General features: G+C 46.5%; 1 protein-coding gene across 2 annotated transcripts; it reads right to left on the bottom strand.

The window, feature by feature from the left end:
• Nucleotides 1-4,878: 4,878 nt before the first annotated feature.
• On the bottom strand, nt 4,879-17,692 carry LOC308413938 (uncharacterized protein). Of its 2 annotated transcripts, none has more exons than XM_080909086.1 (4): nt 17,653-17,692; nt 14,761-14,902; nt 10,078-10,204; nt 4,879-7,840 (listed from the first exon to the last, which is right to left on the bottom strand). In XM_080909086.1, exons 2-4 carry the CDS (start codon nt 14,830-14,832, stop codon nt 5,511-5,513), a joined length of 2,529 nt encoding a protein of 842 aa, XP_080765212.1. In that variant the 5' UTR covers nt 14,833-14,902; nt 17,653-17,692; the 3' UTR covers nt 4,879-5,510. The 2 variants fall into 2 exon arrangements, with proteins under 2 accessions (XP_080765212.1, XP_080765213.1); XM_080909087.1 differs by having other exon boundaries at nt 4,879-7,837.
• Between the last annotated feature and the right edge of the window lie 1,346 nt (nt 17,693-19,038).

Raw genomic sequence — 19,038 nt, 5'->3', positions numbered from 1 at the left:
CTCCGGCCCCCAAGTGCAGTCCCTTTTATCATCTCTCAACTCCACCTCCCCAGACCATGTTACATGGCTGCAGGTCATAGGGCCGAGTCATCTGGCCTGATCTCGAGTCTTGGGTGCGCCTGCTCAGCTCACAAGGTGGGAGTGGCTAATCTGGGGGGGGGCAGGAGGAAGTCAGGTGCTAGTCACAAGACTTGGCCGTAGTCCCAAGCGCCGTCTTTGGACTGCCACCACACCCGCTCTCCACACTTCCAGATGTCCCACCTCCTATTTCCTGCCTAAACGATTGTCCATCAGATTTATTAACAGGTGCCTCATCCATTCTTTCCACCTACCCTGTATCCTGATGATACTCACATTCCCAATTCCTTGAAGGCTCCTGGGGGCTGGGTACCAGCTCAGTGTTTTAGGGCTGGAGGGATTTCTTAACCCTCTTAACCACTGAGCCATTTCTCCAGCCCCCATGAAGTTATTATCTAATAAGAATAGCCTTTAGCAACATGGCCAAGGGTTTGTAAATGCATTTTTGAGTCTGAGTCTTATTTCTGGGAGCATGGAATTGCAGGAAGAACCAGACTTAACTTCTACAAGGGGATAGCAGGTGTCTTGTGGGTCAAATACAGAACTGGGGTCCCAGACAGAAAGTGAAGTAGTGTGTTTTCGAAATGGTAAACATGAATTCTGAGAGTGTCAGTTGAGGTTAAGACTCTAAGACCCCAGGGTGCCATGTGGAGAGTAAATGACATTTAGACCATAAGAGGACTATTCCAGAGGCTAAGTTCTGTACTTTTTAAATAAGCAAGCCCACATCCACATGTCTCCATCACACAAGGGCCTATTTTCTCAGGGAAAACTGTGAAAGCCATGCCGGACAGGTGGTTCATGCCTTTAATCCCCGCACTAGATGTAGCGATCGCCTATCTCGCCGGCAAGAAAGACGCGCCACAACAGGATCTTTCTACAGGCGTTTATTGCCGGTTTGATTGTAGTTGCGAAAAGACCCAGAGCCCAGAAACCAGCCCTCCTTATATATGCTTAGGAGGACTGTGCCGCCACCTGATTGGTGCATTCTGTGTGCCCTAATTAGCATACTCAGAGTCACCATGATTCAGCAAAAACAGGCAGGCGTGCATGCACACTTAGGTTGTTTATCTCAAAACTGGCCATCCTCCCTTTGGGCTGAGCGCCATCTTGTAATGGCGAATGCGGTAGCTTCCTACACTAGAGACACAGATGGTACCACAAGCTCATCTCTGTGAGTTTGAGGCCAGTCCGATGTGTACAGCTAAAGTCACATATTATTACATGGCTTTCTCAGACCCAGTTCAATAATGTGGATGTGGAGACTTCTATGTAATGTAAAGCTTTAGGCCTCTTTGCTGGGGCAGTCTCTCAGCTAGCTTCTGACCTAACCCGGCTTTCAGACCCCCATGCTCTGCGCAGGTCTCCCTTCTGTTCCTTCCTTATCCCCTTCAAGTCTCCCTCTTCCCTCTGCTGCCATCCCTCCTGCAGCTACCCATGTCCAGGAGTTCTGCCCTCACACTTCCCGCCCCACCTATTGGCCACCTCAATGCCTTAGGCAACCAAAGAGATGGACCAGGTGTTGTTTTCCTGCTGACTGGTTATAATAAAAATCTGGTGGCAGAGAGAAGAGGGAGACTCGAAGGAGAAGCATTTACAAATAAAAAAACTTGGTGACGGGCCATAGAAACAATACCCAAATCCTGCCAGCACTTAGCCCTCTGCCACTACAAATTAACAGTTAAAAATACAGGATCGGGGCTGGAGAGAGGGCTCAGCGGTTAAGAGCACTGACTGCTCTTCCAGAGGTCCTGAGTTCAATTCCCAGCAACCACATGGTGGCTCACGACCATCTGTAATAAGATCTGATGCTCTCTTCTGGTGTCTGAAGACAGCTACAGTCTACTTATATATAATAAATCTTTTTAAAAAGGAATCTCTTACTTAAAGCTTCTATTGTGTGTGGCAATTAATATAAACATCCACAACTTGGCTAAAAGTGCAAAGTAGACATGACAGAAAAGGGTCAGAATACTCATCCCTACATGGAACATAAGTATCATACCCTGTCCTCTCAAGGCTCAGGGATTACCATGGAAGAGGGGGCAGAAAGAATGGTAAGAGTCAGACTTGGTGGGTGGCTTAAGGAAACAGTGCTTTCTGAACACAGCGGGGCAGTGATCCTGGTACCACAACAAAATCTAAACAGTAAAGCCAGGTTAAATCCCTGCATGGAGGGGAGAGCTGTGTGTGAAGTCCCACCATGAACTGAGGAGCTATGTTTTTTTGTTTTTTTTTTTTTTTTTGCTTTTGTTTTTGAGACAGAGCTTCTATCTGTAATCTTGGCTGTCCAGGGACACATTGTTATAGCAGAATTTGAGTAGAGCTGTTGTATCTGGCATGAATAGGTCTGGCACATAAGGTTTGAAGTAGCCTTTTGTTAGTAGTAATTATCTGAGGTTTACAGAGTTGCTCTTCCAGAAGGATTCGCAGAAATTTGCATAACTTAGTTCAGAGACAAACCCGGCAAACAGGGAAGTCTTGTATGGCTGAGAATTACTTCGGGAATGGTTCCTTTAGACAACTCCTAGCTCAGACAAGTTTTGGTGTGCAGAATTTGGCTTGCTAAAAGTGCCTTCTAAGTAACAATAAAGAGGCTTTTCTGCAAGGCAGTTCTGAGTTCAGCCCATCAGAGCTCCACCCTGATGCTGAGAAGCCTAAATTCATCCTACGGAGTCTCTTTCCTGTGATTGAGCAGTAAACTCATAACCCTGGAACTCTGTCCACCAGGCTGGCCAGAACTCAGAGAGATCCACCTGCATCCTCCCCAGTGCTGGGACTAAAGACGTGCGCCATCACCACCTGGCCTGAAATTTTATAACTCAGTAATGCTAGACAATAATTTTCTCATTTCCCAGGGCTTACTGGAATCTAAAAATGTTTCAGGATTTCTCAGTACCAAAGATCAGCCTGAGTTAATATCTTCCGGTCTTCTCAAGGTTCTTTTATATAATATATATACTATTTTATATTATATGAATATACTAGCCTGTGTCCTAACCCTCTCATTTTTTAGTGACTAAAAATCCTTTGTGTATTGAATGGCCTAAAAACATTTTAATTATTAAGAATGATTTTACTATTTCTTGAGAATTTTATATATGCTTATGTTTTGATTAAATCTAATTCCTATTTCTTCTCTGCCAATTCCTCCCCTCTCTCTACCTCTACTATTCATGTGTTCCTTGCCAAGATTTGTTTTTAACTGTGTGTATGTGTGTGCATAAAAAACAGAAGCATGGAACCTCCCTGAAACTGCAAGTAGTTGGGAGCTGCCCAGCATGGCTCCTGGGAACCAGACTTGGGTCTTCTTCAGGAACAATGGTGTTCTTGACCGTTGAGCCATGTCTCCAGCTCCCCGGTATGAACGGTTTCAGTGGAAAGATGTATTCTCAGCATCTCCTACACGTTCATCTTCTCTAACGTAAATACTTTGGTTGTCTTTTCAAACCCCTGCACACAGGTACAGTGCTACGCCAAAAGTCCTGTAGGTGAGTGAATGGCCTATCCACACAATGGGGTGATTGTTCAGCGCTAAGGTCATGAGCAGTCGGTCCACTCATGTAGACGTAGAAACCTAAATGGATGCTACTTAGTCAAACCAGGATAAAGGTCTGCAGTTTGGGTTCCTGGTGGGGTTGAACAGAACTGCGCATGTAGAGATAATGGTGAATGGGCTGTTTACGTTCCTTCCCCAATCACTCTGAGGTTTTAGAACCATGGCAGTGAATTCTGGGAAGAGACATCCACATATTTCCCAGTTTTCCCCTTCATTAAGCAAAGTAGGATCAAGAAAAGACTGTAGGCAAAGTTAGGTACGTTGTAGGGGAGTTGGTCCTTTCTGTTGGATCCTCCTCTGCAGTCAAATAGAGCACCGGAGGGACTCGGTATGACAGGCCAGGGTCAATCTCCGTGACACACAGCCAGGCATGAGTGTAGACTTGTAACGGTAAACAGGGGAAACATTCTACAGTGAACGAAGGACAATTAAGTAAAACCTCCAAGGCAGGATAAAGGAGAGGCTGGGATTTTACGCCAAGCAGGCAGGGAGGATCTTCGTGGAGGTGTCATGGAAGAGAACATGGCGGAGCAAGCTACCACAACAAAACTGCTCTTTGCAGAGGCACAACAGAGGAAAGGGCCCTGAAGCCAGAAGCCAACTGCTGTGTTTTCGGAATACGGAGAGAAGGGCGCTGTGGATCGTATGAAGGTGGGCAGAGCACACAATGAACTCACAGGTCTCACTCAACCTGTGGGTCGGGGCTCCTTTGACATCTCTCTGTCTCCAAAATTTTACACTACAATGAATAACAGTAACAAAATTATGGATATGAAGTAGGGACGGAATATGGCCCAGGGTCACCCCAGCATGAGGACCTCTACTTTAGGGTCACAGCGGTAGGGAGGTTGGGAACCACTGCAGTGCTGCTGGGCGTTTCTCCCCTCCACCCATCCTCAGCCAGCCAGGGGACCCGCCCAGTTCAGTGTCTCATTACTACACCTGTGAATGACACCCAAGTGATTTCCAAAGAGGAGATCGCACCACACCAAGCTGAGGAAACGTCAGCCAATGAAGGTTTCTGGCAGCATGGCAGCCCCTGCTCGGCCTATGCACATGCGGGCATTTAGCTAACTTCCCAACCCCAAAGCTGTGATTTATGAAACCACCGAGGAGGGCGCGTGAGTGTAGAAAACTGGGAGAAGGGTCTTAATTTGACCCAGGTGATCTAAAGATTTTTACTTCAAGCCTTCCTGAGGGTAAGGGAAATACAAAAGACATGACACTTGAGGTAGGAGAAAAGAAGTTGGTTGTTTTTGGACAAAGACTGTGCTTGTGGCGTATGAGGTCCGTTACAGGTCCTGGTGTAAGTGAGGACAGCAGGTCCACATTCGCTCTCAAGTTTGTGTCCTTACTATGGTCTTCCTCTCGTTTTTTTGAAACAGTGTCTTACCCTGTAGCTCAGACAAGCCTTGGACTCATGGTGATCCTCCTGCCTCAGCTCTTCCCGAGGGCTGGGATTACTGACATGAAATGCCATACCCAGGTGTTTTCAGCCAACAACTGACAGGAGAGAGGACGATCCCTGTCGTGTACATTAGATTATGTAACCATTCAGTTAGTCGGCCGTAAACATCCTCCAACAGGATTTGCATTAACACGGGTTGACACAACCTTTCTTGTGAAGAACTTGGCAAGTGTTCCACTGTTGCCCCCCCCCCCAAGAAAGCTTTTATTGTCTCAAATTTCTTCTCAGCAAGGAGCAATGTCCTTCCCCCTAATCATATTCAGTGCCTTCTCTGTTATCCTCTTCTGAGCAGCGACACAGTCGCCAGGAATTTTTTTAAAATTTCAATAATATACGTACTATTCTATTCCACAGAGACGGTAATCACAGTAAGACATGTCCTCGGTGAGTTCTCTCTCACACTGCTTAGGTGTGGATGCCCTGATGGATACCGAGCGCTGACTTCTGCACAAAGCCCTTCCCACAGACTGCACACTTGTAAGGTTTCTCTCCGGTGTGTGTTGCTAGGTGTTTGTTCAAATTGGACCTATCAGTGAAGGCCTTCCCGCACTCGGCACACGTGTAAGGCTTCTCTCCTGTGTGGACTCGGTGATGCACTTGGAGCTGGGACTTCTTGGTGAAGCATTTCCCACAGACGCTGCAGTGGTAAGGCTTTTCCCCGGTGTGGGTCCGGTGGTGCGTCATCAACTCTGACTTCTGCCTGAAGGTCTTCCCGCACTCGGAACACACGTATGGCTTCTCCTGGGTGTGAGTCTTCTGGTGCTTACTGAGATTTGACCTGCCGCTGAAGGCTCTGCCACACTCGGCGCACATGTGCGGTTTCTCGCCCGTGTGGACCGGCTGGTGCACCAGGAGCTGCGACTTGGAGGTAAAGGACTTGCCGCAGGCGCCGCAGCCGTAAGGTTTCTCGCCGGTGTGGATTCGTTGGTGGGTGAGGAAGTTGGACTTCCGGATGAAAGCTCTCCCGCACTGGGCGCACGCGAAGGGTTTCTCGCCGGTGTGGATTTTCTGGTGCACAATGAGTATCGATTTCTGGTTGAAGGCTTTCCCACAGTCGCGGCATTCGTACTGTCTCTCTCCGGTGTGAATCTTCTGGTGGATATTGAGGTGCGATTTCTGGGTAAAGGCTTTGCCGCAGGTGCCACAGCCGTATGGCTTCTCTCCAGTATGAATTCTCTGGTGTGTAACCAGGTCTGACCTCTGAGTGAAGGCTTTCCCACACCTCGGACAGACGTAGGACTTCTCTCCTGTGTGGATTTTCTGATGCGTGATAAGGTTGGACCTGTTGGCAAAGGCCTTCCCACATTTACCGCACGAGTACGGCTTTTCCCCGGTGTGAATCCGCTTGTGGACGTGGAGTTGCGACTTGGAAGTGAAGAGTTTCCCACAGTGACCGCATTTGTAAGGCTTTTCGCCAGTGTGAATCACCTGATGGGCAACCAAGTGGGCCTTCTGGACGAAAGCCAGCCCACACTTCACACACACGTAGGACTTCTCTCCTGTGTGGATTCTTCGGTGCACGGTGAGGGCTGACTTCTGGGTGAAGGCTTTGCCGCAGTCCCCGCACTGATAGGGCTTCTCTCCGGTGTGAGTCCTCTGATGAATCATGAGCTCTGACTGGTAGGTAAAGGCCTTCCCGCATTCGGTGCAGACAGACGATTTCTCTCTCCCTTGAACTTTCTTGTGTGCAAGGAGGTTGGGTTGGCTGCCGAAGGCTTTCCCGTGGTTGGGAGACAGGCAGGGCCTCACTCTGGAGTGAATTCGCTGGTGGACCTGAAGCTGGGACTTGGAAACGAAGGATTTGCCACAATTGTCACACTCGTATGGCTTTTCTCCCGTGTGAATTCTTTGGTGTGAGACCAGGTGTGTCTTCTGGATAAAAGCCTGTCCACATTCAATGCAGACATAGGCCCGATCTCCCGTGTGGATTTTCTGGTGCATCTTGAGCGTGGACTTTTGGGTGAAGGCCTTCCCACAGTCCACACAGCTGTAATGTCTCTCTCCTGTGTGGATCTTCTGATGTATCCTGAGGTCTGACTTGTAAGAGAAGCGTTTCCCACAACTGCTACATTCACAGAGCTTTTCCCCAGTGTGAATCCTCTGATGCCTGAAGAGAGAAGACGCTTGGAAAAAGGACTTTCCACAGTCGCTGCATTTGTAGAGCTTCTCTCTGGTGTGGGTCCGTTGATGTGCGAGCAATTCCGACTTCTGGGTAAACGCCTTCCCACATTCAACACACACACAGAGTTGCTCTCCTGTGGGAGACCTCACATGTACCCTGAGCTGTGACTTCTGGGTAAAAAGCTTTCCAAATTCAACGCTTACATATGATCTCCCCCCAATATGAATTTTCTGATATCGACAAGGTACTTGTCTGAGGACTTCTTCAACTTGATCATAGTCCCGTTTCTCTCCCGTCAGACTATGTTCAGTGTTGGTGTGGGAAGAAATTTTACCATATCCCGTAATCTTTTTCGTTCTCCTTGGTCCATTATTTTCGTTATGAGTCTGTAAGTCTAAATCATGCCCCTGCTCATTCTCAAGTGAGTCACAGTGATGGGGCCTCGTGCGGGAGAGAACAGTGTATGAGTTTACATGGATCACCTTTCGAATGGCCGGATATTCTCTCATACTCTCTGCATCCAGCGCCTTCTTGATGAAAACCATATCACTTGCTGATTTATGTTCTATTTGCTGGTAGATCTTTTTCTGGTCACCAGTCTGCTGCAGTTCTTCTAGAGTGAAATACGAGAAAACATCATGTGTAAATAAATAAATAAATAAAAATTAGAACCACTTTCTTGCTCAGTGTGCAAAGAAACTGTTGCAGAACTGCCCGCTGTAAAACCAAGCTCCTCTCTGAAGGAGAAATGGATGGTTTTAGCTCACAGTGCAGCTAGACGGCAGGGCGCACACAGCTCACCCAGGGCAAGCCCAGAGAAGAGGGGCGAGGGCGCGATTTGATGAAGAAGGCTGGGGGATGAGAAGCATCCAGGTATAAAGGACATCAGAGAGAACAGCGAGGTAGACACATTACACGAGGCAAAGTAAAGCAAAGAGCAAAGGACACAGACAGAGCTGTGCCTGTAGAACTGTTACACAGTTCTCGTTTATTTTTAACTTTCTTCTTTTGAAAATTTATTTATTGTATATATGTGAGCACACTGTAGCTATCTTCAGACACACCAGAAGAGGGCATCAGATCTCATTACAGATGATTGTGAGCCACCATGTGGTTGCTGGGATTTGAACTCAGGACCTCTGGAAGGGCAGTCGGTGCTCTAACCACTGAGCCATCTCTCCAGCCCTTACTTTTAACTTTCTAATGCAGAGGATTTTTATTTGTCTCCATTATATAAATGATCCATGGCAGGAGGAGTGGGGATGTCACACTTTATCATAAGTCAAAGACTGGATTAGAATTATAATTCATACATTTACATTTATATAATATCTAGAAGATAGACATTAGTAATTATAAATCTAATTATAATTAAATGTGGGTTTCATCAGTGAAGCCCAGTAATAAAAATCACAATAACAACGAAACTCAGCTAACCAGGAAGACAGACCCTGTCAAATGCGGACTCACTCAGGCAGGATTAAACTGAAGCTTTATAAAGGGTGATTAAGAGGTCTGGAGAGATGGCTCAGTGGTTAGAGCACTGACTGCTCTTCCAGACGTCCTGAGTTCAAATCCCAGCAACCACATGGTGGCTCACAACCATCTGTAATGGAATCTGAGGCCCTCTTCTGGTGTGTCTGAAGACAGTCACAGTGCACTCATACATACATACATACATACATACATACATGTATACATGTATACATACATACAGCTTTTTTAAAAAGGTGTCAAACACAGCACACAGATATTGCCAATGGTTAAGTGACAAGGGTCTCCAAGTCATAAGTGGGAGGAAAGGTAGGCGGGAAACCATGAGAAATCTCATGCCGCGGGGCCAGGAAAACAGCAGGAGGAGAGCGCGCTGGGGCAAAGATGCAGTTCTAAAGCATCTCACAGGAAAGAAAGAAGGGGGTATGTGGGAGCATGAATATGTTTGTCACAGAGTAACTATGAAGGAAAGACTCCAAAATACCCGTGTACGTAAATAAAGACTAAAGCTGTGAGGAAAGCGTGAAGAAAAAAAGGTTAAGAGAAAAAACAGGAGTAACGAAGGAATGAGGTAGATTAGCACACAGTAGAATCTAAAGCCAAGAAGACAGCAATGGCGGAGGCTGTCCGGGTGCAAGCCATCCAGGAACCGGAGAAATTAATGTCAAGGGTCCTCAAGCAATAGGAATAATTTAGAACTTTCCCCAGAAGCCATCTTAATAGCATTTCTACGGTGCTGATCGGCTTAGACGGTGGAGATTTCTGTCTCTTGCTTTGCTGAGATCTCTTGCCTCCCACCCAAATGGGTTGCACACATTCACCGCACAGTGCTGGCACGGGCTCTCATTCTTTAACGCCAGTGTCTCCCTCCCTCACTCCGGTATACAAACCTCTGTCCTGAGAACTTTGCTATCACGTCCTTGGAAAGCGACAAAGGACTGGGCCCAACCACTGCCACTTCACAGACCCATCGGTCGTTCTATGGCTCGGTGAGTTTGTTCTGGAGTAGCCGCACATCTCCGGGAACAGGATGTGAGCAATGCACAAAGGAGATAAAGAACCCTGCTCACAGGCAGAGCTGGAAAGACGCTCAACAGTTACAAGTACTTACTCTTAAATTGAAGGTTTGGTTCACAGCATCCACGTTGGACACTCACAGCTGCCTGTAAATACAGTTCTAGGGAAACTAATGCCCTCTTCTGGCCTCCACAGATACTGCACCTTCGTGAGTGTGATCACAACACACACACACACACACACACACAAATAAATCTTAAGATGCCTCAGAGCAGGCATCCAACTGAGAATAGAATATGCTCAGTGAGACCTCCTTCCCACCCAGGAGACTCTGCTTACCCACTGAACGCAGGTGGCTGTAGGTCTCCTGCATCACATCCTGGTAGAGACTTCTTTGAGCAGGGTCTAGACGCTGCCACTCCTCTCTGCTGAAATCTATAGTCACATCCATGAAGGACACTAGTCCCTGTAAGAGCAAATTCCTGTTCAGAGTAAATACTTGGGGGGGGGGGGTTGTGGGGGTGTGAAACCATATTTAGAACTAGGAAGCATGGGTTTTGTTTTTGTCTTCAGTCTGGTAGAACCTGTAAAGCTCATCCCACAAAGTAACAAAGAAACTACTGTGTTTTGATGAAAAGAACCTAAGAAGAAGGCTAGAGGGCATCACAGAAATCAGGAGGTCCACACGAGAGACCAAAACACAACGGCTTTACTGCCCTCCAGGCCCCTGGTAGCTGTCCCTGGCTCCAAGGCAGGAGGGTAAGAAGACCCCAGCGATCACTGTAATGGGTAGGTTTGTCAACCTCACCCAATTTAGCATTGTGGCAAGAGAATACCAGTGAGGAATCGTCTAGATCAAGTCGGCCTGAGGGAGGCTGTCTTCTGTCAACTGACAGCAGCCACTGCAGTTCCCGGTTCCCGAGGTAGGGGATCCCAGACTGCAGATGTGGCCGATGGGGGTGGGGAGGCAGAGCAAATTAAGCACATTAATGCATTTTTTCTCTTTGCTCTTGACTGCAGGTGTGACAAGTTCCTCACACTTTGACATCCCTACGTGATGACTATAACTTGCGACTGTGAGCAAAATAAGCCCTTCCTTTGTTATGTTGCTTCAGTGAGGGTACTTCATCACAGAGAAGAAACAGAACAAGGGCAGAAATCAATCCTCAGTTCAGGGCGCTCCACCATCTTGCCGGGTATGGCTTGCTCCAGGGGCCTGGGAACCACTTCAGCTCAGCCCACAGATGGGCCAGTGGTGATCTCTGCTTACTTTTATGTAAAAATACATTAGTAAATAAATATTGTAATTTGTATCCGGCCTTTGATACTTTGTGGATTCTTCTTTCTCCTCACCTTTTCTACCTCTTTTTTTCCACCCTTTCAACCCCCTAACAGCAGATAGGAGAGAAAGGAGGCTAGAGGGGAAAGGGGTGGCGTTCTTATTGGACTACTTCTTGCCAATAGGGACATCAAGTTTCTTGGGGCAACCTTGATATTTGCAATCAGAATATCTAATTTCTCCTTTCTTCTTGTCACATGACTACTTAAAAAAGACCTCAGTCAACCAACAAGCTACAGCCCACCCTGCCTTTTGAAGCCCTAGCATTTAAAACACCCTCTGAAAAGTCACCAGAAGGCCAAATGTTACACACTCACAGAAACTATCTGTGGCTGGCAAAATCGCACCCCTGCTAGAGCAGGAGGCAAATCACAGTCAGCTGCTGTGGACAGTCTGAAGCAGCCCCATAACCCACACCTGGAATTAAAACAAAAAACACATTCTTACAACATTTCTGTGTTTTTAAAAATCAAAATTCCAAAATGGTCACTACAGTAATTCTTTGTATACTTTATAATTTGCATACTTGTGATGGTTGTGCTCAGTTTATATCTAAGAGGAAGAAGCCTTTTAATTGAATAAAAAGGGGGAAATGTGGGTTGTCCCCTTGCTGTTTGTATTCTGATGCTAATTCTGCCTCTCTCTTGTGAACCTTCTCCTCATTCTAACTGGTCAAATAAAGGCTGGAGCCTGTGATTGGGCAGTGGAAGGGAAAGGTGGGACTGGAAGTCTTAGAGTGGGGGGAAGTGGGGGAAGCAGGGAAGGAGAGGAGAAGGAAGAGAGAGAGGACCAAGGAAGAAAAGGTGAAAGCCAACACAGAACAGAACCACATGACCAAAGGGTCTCAAAGCTGGAAAATAAATTAGGATGGTGATAGATCTTCCCAATCTAGGCATACAGCTTATATATATAACTGGGCTGTGTGGTTTTTATACAGGCTTATTGGGGTTGGAAATTACTGCACCAAACTGGCGCACCAACATATCGCTTAGAACCTAACTAACCTGAGATTAAAATGTCCACCCCTCTTCCCACCCCCCAATAAATGTCCGGGGCTGTGATCTAGGGTTGCAGCAATGTGTGGGTCGAAAGCTGAGTGAGTCTGAGAGGTTTACAGAGAGCTGCCAAGAGGCTCCCTCCCCATGCCCCAAGCACACCTCGGCAGCCAGGGGCAGCACCCCAAGCTGAGGTGGGACTTGGGCAATGCCACTCTTGAAACACAGTTGGGGTTCCCTGATCCTAGGAAAGGACTGGGAACCTCGGAGACAGGTGGTAATTTTCTCACGGACACAGCAGGCTGATCTGGGCACCTATAACCAAGGGAGCCTTCCTGTGCTCACTTCCTCATATCCGCCACATCTAAACAGGACACCGGGCAGCGAGATCCACTCTCCACTCTCCGAACTGCCTGAGATCAGGGCACAAGATGCTGGCTGCAACACACACAAAAGCACAGAGGCAGCAGGTCTTTCTACAGATAGGCCCTCCCTGTGAATAAAAGAACCAGAAAGGACTGCAGTGTCCTGAACCAAACAGCAGAGAGAGACAAAGGTACAAAAAGCTGCAGATCAAGTATAAAGAATTATCTTGGTTTACTACGTCTTTTCAAAAGGCAGGGCCGTAGATTAAAAAAAAAATTCCAAGCCTTAGAAAAGGGATTAGCCCAATTTTTAAAAAAAAGGGGATTAGAGGAAACACTAGAACTAAAAATACAAGAATGTACAGGTAAGGACAGGCAACTGAGAGAGGAAAACGGAGGTTGGAGTCAGGAGCTGGAACAGATGCTAAGACAAAGGATGCAGCAGCTCCCAGGCCAGACTGAGCGGCAGAGAGAAAATGATGAGGATGGGAAGCAAGGCTCGGAGAGAATCTTTTAAAACTGACCAACCATAATAAAACAGACAGCAGAACAACAGAATTACTACATAAATAAAGTGAAAGTGTGGACGCAGAACCGTGAGCAGAGAATTCGGGAACTTATGGAAGAGGAGGAGCGGCAAAAGGAGAGAGACGGGCACAGACCTTAAGGAAGGAACTTAACACGTCAATCAGGGGAAAACACTCAGATAAAGACAGAAGGTAAAATTAGAGAAAGCCTACCGAAGGTTGTTAAGAAAACAAACGGTAGTTTATCTGGTTAATATACAACAAAGACCACCAGATGATAATCACAGGGTTATCAGGAATTCGAATAGCAACCCACGGATGTGTTAGAACTAAGAAAATTTAAGGAAAATGTCACTAATCTTGGAATGCATTTGCCATTTATAAAAAATAAATCCTGATTTCTTGGACTATTAAAAATAGAATAATCCCCCAAGACTGGAAGGAATGTGGCAAAAGCAATACGAGAACCTGCATCACATTTACAGTGGATCTCCTGGTGGAGAGAAGAGGCGAAGGAGATAGTGCCAGGGGTAGAGAGATTTCCACAGATCAGCTGCTTGGCAAAGGTTGCCTTGCTGAGAAAGAGGTGCAGGCTGTATATGATAAAGAAACTCTGACATCATGTCACTTGGCAGTCTTCAAGTCCCAGCAGCCTTTAGCCCAAGCTAAAGGGCCTGTGTGTGTGGTGATGGTGTACAGAGACAGAAGACAACATGGGGAGCTTTTGGGGTCACTAGGCAAGAGTTTGACATTGGGCCAGGACAAGAAAGCAGAGCTACCTCAGGCAGGAATTTGACATTGGGCTAGGACAGGGAAGTAAGCTCAGAGAGGAATATGATTTTAGGCTAGAACAAAGAAACAGGCTTCAGGCAATAACTTGACTTTGACCTTGGACAGGGAAGCAGGCTCAGATAATCCTGCCCTACTTACAAGCCCTGAAAAACGGTGATGGAGATTTTGTTTATGGCCTTGCTTGTTCCCTGTCTATCTGTGTTCTTTGCCTTTCTTGTTCCCTTAAGCTAGAACTTATTATTACTTGCATGTAATTAAAATGGTGTAAAAGGAGACTGGAAGAATTAAATCTGCCTTTTCAGCCTCAGAACTGGCTGGGGGGGGGGGGAGGTTTGTCTAATGCTGCAGTTTTGTCTAATAGTCTAATTGTCTCTCTTTCCCATCCTGTCCCAGGGAACTAGATGTTTGACCGAGCTTGCCTTGGTCAAGACATCTTTATGGGTCTGTTCTCTTCCCACTTTGATGTGGTTGCAGGCATTGATTTTGGGTCTCCAGGCTTATGGGGTGAGCATACTTAGCCATCTCCCGGAGTAAAATGTTTAAAACCATAACTTGAAATTAAATGTCCGTAGTGGCAACAGCAGCTCAAACGGAGGGGGAGGAGACAAAGTTGACAATGCTTCCCAAAAAGGAGAGCAGCTAAAATCGTGGAGGAAAAATGAACATTGGAGACCTACTGAGAAGCAGAAATGTCACTGAATCAAGGGGGTATTTGTGCTCTGTGGAAGTAATTTCTACCAAGAATTATATCCACAGACAACAGATAAACACGGCAGAAGAAAAAAAATAAAAGTCTTTCAATATGGTCCACCCTCATTGCCTCTGGAGTGGATAACATTTGCTCAGGTGTTTCTTGGGTTTTGGTTTTAAAAAGATCAAGGTTGGCTCCCTGAGGAGTAGGAGTCCAGTTGCTCCGGTGGCCTCTCTGCTTCTCCTCCACCAGGGACAAATCAAGGACATCAACTCCTGGGAAGAACGCCCACCCCAAGGCCCCTCCCACTGACCTCACAGGAGCTCCCAGGATCCTCCGGGGCCAAGGCTGTAGCTTCCGGGGTTGAAGTCCAGTCAGTCGCCATGATTGCCCTGGGTCCAGACCCTGTTCTCAGCAACCAGATGCTTAGCGGTCCTCTGTGAGTTCAGTCAGAGCTGTGAGGAAGAAGCAGCGCTGTAGAATGTTGGTGGAAGATCTTGGAAAGAGCCGTGCAGAGATACCAGGACACCCAGAAAGGTCAAATCCTTAATCGTTAGACGCTCGCCGCTGAAACACATCCGGGTACCTCAAGGTACCACAGAGCAGTCGCTCTCAAATTTGAGCAGGCATGCGCTCAGATTATCTAGAGGGATTGTCAAAATACAGTTTAAAAAAAAAAAAAATCTCAACCTCACTCCGATGACTTCTATCCCAGCAGGTTTAGGGATCTAAGAATGCATGCTTTTAACTAGTTTTCATAATTATGCTGAAAACTGCTGTACCGGGGACTACCCTCAAGAAACTGCTGGGAGAGTAGAAAATTTAAGAAAATCTGGGTTTGGAGAGACGTCTTAGAGGGTAAAGGCATCTACAACCAACTTTGACAACCTGAGTCCCATCCCCAAGACTCACCCAGTGAAAGAGCATTGTCGCCCCCCCCAGGGGGCGACCCCACAAAATTACCATCTCCCTTCATACCCACACCATGGCATGTGCTCCTGCACACAAACACACACATACACTGAATAAATGCAAAAAAAGGTAAAATGTACCCAAGGCATTCATTTCGTGATTGATGTTTGCTTCTGGAAAGAAACTCAATCAACCCTCACACGCTGCTCAGTAAACGAACTCAGGAAGGCCTGAAAACTCAATATATGTACTTTAGACACCTACCCCTCCTCCATATTAAAATATATTCTTGGAGTCTGTGTTTGTGCAATACTGTGTGAAACACATATGGTGCTGTCTGTTACACGGGGGAGACACACTAAATTCTAATTACACCAGACTAGACAAATGATTTACGCCAAACTGGACCAGTGGCAAACAACAAAACTTTATCCAAGTCCACACTGGTGAGTCTATGGGGCTTGCTTACAGAAGACAGGTGGGGAGGGATTAAAAGGAGCGTGGGTGACCCCCCAAAACTGCTGCATCATATTAAAGTGATCTCACCCCTTCGTAGATGACGACCTCTTGGGCACTATAGCAAGTCCTGTTTTTAATTAATCTCCCATGATCCCCCGAAGCTAGAGGAAGGAGTAGAAGCCCTAGGGAATTCATGGCTCCACGTGACCACAGGCCTGTCACTAAGAGCTCTGCTCCAGCTGTCAACTCCACAATGGCATCAAGCTATGCCCAGAGAGAGAAGCTTCCACACGCACAGCACACGTAAGAGGAAACCTAGAAGCTATCAAAGAGAGACCACACACTTCTGAGCAGGCCATCCTATACGATAAAATATGCCACAATGGGCAGCAAGGTGACCCAGTTGGAAAAGGCACTTGCCACCAGGGCTGATGACCCACGTGTGATGCCAGGTACCCACATGGGAAGGAAAAGGAAACCAATTCCCATGAGGTATTCTGACTTCCAGACCTGTGACATGGCATCTCTGGGCTGTCACGAGTGTGTGTGCACACACACAAACACTGTGATGTATGTGTATGTAGTGGGGGGGGGGACTAGGAGGTCATCGCTCAAGGTGAGAGCATCTGCCCAGCATGCTTGAGGTCCTGGGTCTAATCCCCAGTTTGAAGAAAAGGAAAAAAGCTCCACAAACTAAAATATTGATATATATTATTTTCACCATGAGACACATTTCTAATGTTTTATATATAAAAAAAATAAATCTAGCAATTGCTTTAAAAAAGCCAAGGGGTAAAAACTGGACAAAAGATAGAAAACTAGCAAAATGAAAAGATGTTTGTAAAAATAAGCTCCTTTACAAACTGATGGCAGAAGCTCAAAACTGCTAATAAGATCTCTTGAGGTACTTAGTCATACCTATTACTAAAAATCACTCGGTGGAGGTAGTAAGCATTGGTGGGACCAAAATACACTGTACACAAATCTTCGGAGAATAAATATATTTTGTAAAAATACACATAAGTGTTGATAACAATATAACTTTAAACATATAAACCAGAAATGGACGGAGGAAAGAGGGACAAATCACGTTTCTCTTGTGATATACCTCCACCACAACTTAGCAGACAAAAAATTGTAACGTCTGCTGGTGTGGTGGTGCAGGCCTTTAATCCCAAAACTCCAGAGGTAGAGGCAGGTGGATCTCTGTGAGTCCAGAATGGTCTACAGAGTGAGTTCTGGGACAGCCAGGGCTACAAAAAACAAAAACAAAACTGTAAAGTCATATGATATATATATATATATATATATATATATCACAATAAAATTGGGGAACAGTAATTTTTATGCAATGTGACATTTATGAAAACGATTATGGTATCGACCATAAAGCACTTTTCAACTCGACCACTACCCAGAGATATTATCTGAAACAGAAAATGCATTTCCAAATGACTCCTGGATCAAAGAAAATAAATGTAAAAAAGAAAACCATTTATATTTAAAGAACAATAAAATTAAAAGTCTACATATAAATAAAGAATGTAAATTCTCGCATTAACCGAGGCTAAAAATGAGCTAAACTTTCGGGTTAAAAGGAAACCGATCACAGACCCCACGGACCCTCGGGTGTCACAGACAATCACTTATCACATTTCCTAACATCACTCACGTGTCACGACAATCACACTTCACCCGGCAAACCTCCCTCCTCCAAAATCCAGAGTCCCGTTATGGATAGGAGAAACCCTTGCTACTGACAACCATCTACACGGCAGACTAACTCCCAACACACACACACTACTGACTCTAGAGAATTCTAGTTGAAACCAACCGGAATCATCGCTGAAGACTTCTTATTCTTAAGACTCAATGGACAGCGCGGGGGAGGGGGAGAAACACCTTCAAGGACCAAGGTCACTTCCGGTCTAAAAAGAAAAAAAAAAGTCGCGGGCGATTACTACTGCGCATGCTCAGCGTTGCCTGCCCTGCCTGAGGAATCCAACAGCCCACAGCGTGCATGTATAGCGTGAAGAGCCTTTTTAGACAATTCCTTAGGAGGCTATGGCCGCGCCCAGTGATACCGTGTAGGCCGCCATATTTGATACTTATACATTCCGTACAGTGGAGAAATAGCTATCCGGCCAGATTACACAGAATAAGATAAAGAACGTAGATCCAAACACAGTGGCCCTTGACTGTACATCGTCCGATAGGACATGGGGTCATGAGTTCTGTTATTCTTAGAAACCTCGTTGCCACCCTGAATACTCCGCCCTCTCCTGGAAGAAACCATTCTGCACAGGGGATCCAGACAGGGAAGAAAAAGAAAAGTGAGAGGGTTTGTGGGAGAAACCATATGAGAGGAGAAATCAAGGTGAAGGTGGTACAATCCACTTTATAGAAAAACCATTCATGAAAAAAAACAGGCAATTCAGGAACTCTGCTCCCGAGGAAAACCCCCAGCAACCCCGAGAGGCACCAGAATCAGAGGCAACTGGAAGAGAGTCGACATCTTTAATAGGACAAACTGTTGGGACTCTGTATACCCCACCCCACAGTTACCTGGCAACAGCCAGATATGTTCTGCCCTACAGTTAACTGGCACTATAAAAGGGGCTGTTTGCCCCTCCTCTTCCTCTCTTCTCTTGCCCTTATCCATTTTCCCCTCCTCTCCCCATTCCCTCCGTGCCCCCCCCCCCCCGCCCCGTCTCTCTCCACATGCTCATGGGCGGCCTCTACTTCTCTACTCCTCTCTTCTCTCTGCCCCTACTACCCTCTTAACTCCCCTCCCCACGCTCTAAGTATACAGTCGTGTGGCTGGTCCCTCAGGGGGAAGGGATTCCCAACATGGGTCCCCCAGAGGCATCCCCCTTCCCCCCATACCTCGCCGCACCTCCCTGGACCAGATCCCCCCCCCCCACACACACACACTCTCTTTATCTTTTTTTTTCCTAAGATTGGTGCGGAAACCCGGGACTTTTTTTTTTTTAAACGAGTACACTGTAGCTGTCTTCAGACACACCAGAAGCGGGCATTGGATCTCATTACAGATGGTTGTGAGCCACCATGTGGTTGCTGGGACATCTGGAAGAGCAGTCAGTGATTTAGCCGCTGAGCCGTCTTCTCCAGCACATATCTTTTGTAAACACATCACCAACCGCATTGGGAAATTGGGTAGAAGCTGGGATAAATCCCGTGGGAGTTAGCACCGGGAAGA

Source organism: Micromys minutus (assembly GCF_963924665.1).
Source record: "Micromys minutus genome assembly, chromosome: 32".
Classification (NCBI taxonomy): Eukaryota; Metazoa; Chordata; class Mammalia; order Rodentia; family Muridae; genus Micromys; species Micromys minutus.
The sequence above is the reverse complement of the archived record's forward strand: the minus strand, read 5'-3'. Positions and strand labels throughout refer to the sequence as shown.

Excerpts from the sequence above, each read along its gene's own strand:
- LOC308413938 (XM_080909086.1), bottom strand. The coding sequence starts at position 14,832 with ATGGCGACTGACTGGACTTCAACCCCGGAAGCTACAGCCTTGGCCCCG. Across the intron at positions 10,205-14,760 it reads ATCCTGGGAGCTCCTGTGAG|GGACTAGTGTCCTTCATGGA; the intron begins GTCAGTGGGAGG and ends TTGCTCTTACAG. Across the intron at positions 7,841-10,077 it reads CAGCCACCTGCGTTCAGTGG|AAGAACTGCAGCAGACTGGT; the intron begins GTAAGCAGAGTC and ends ATTTCACTCTAG.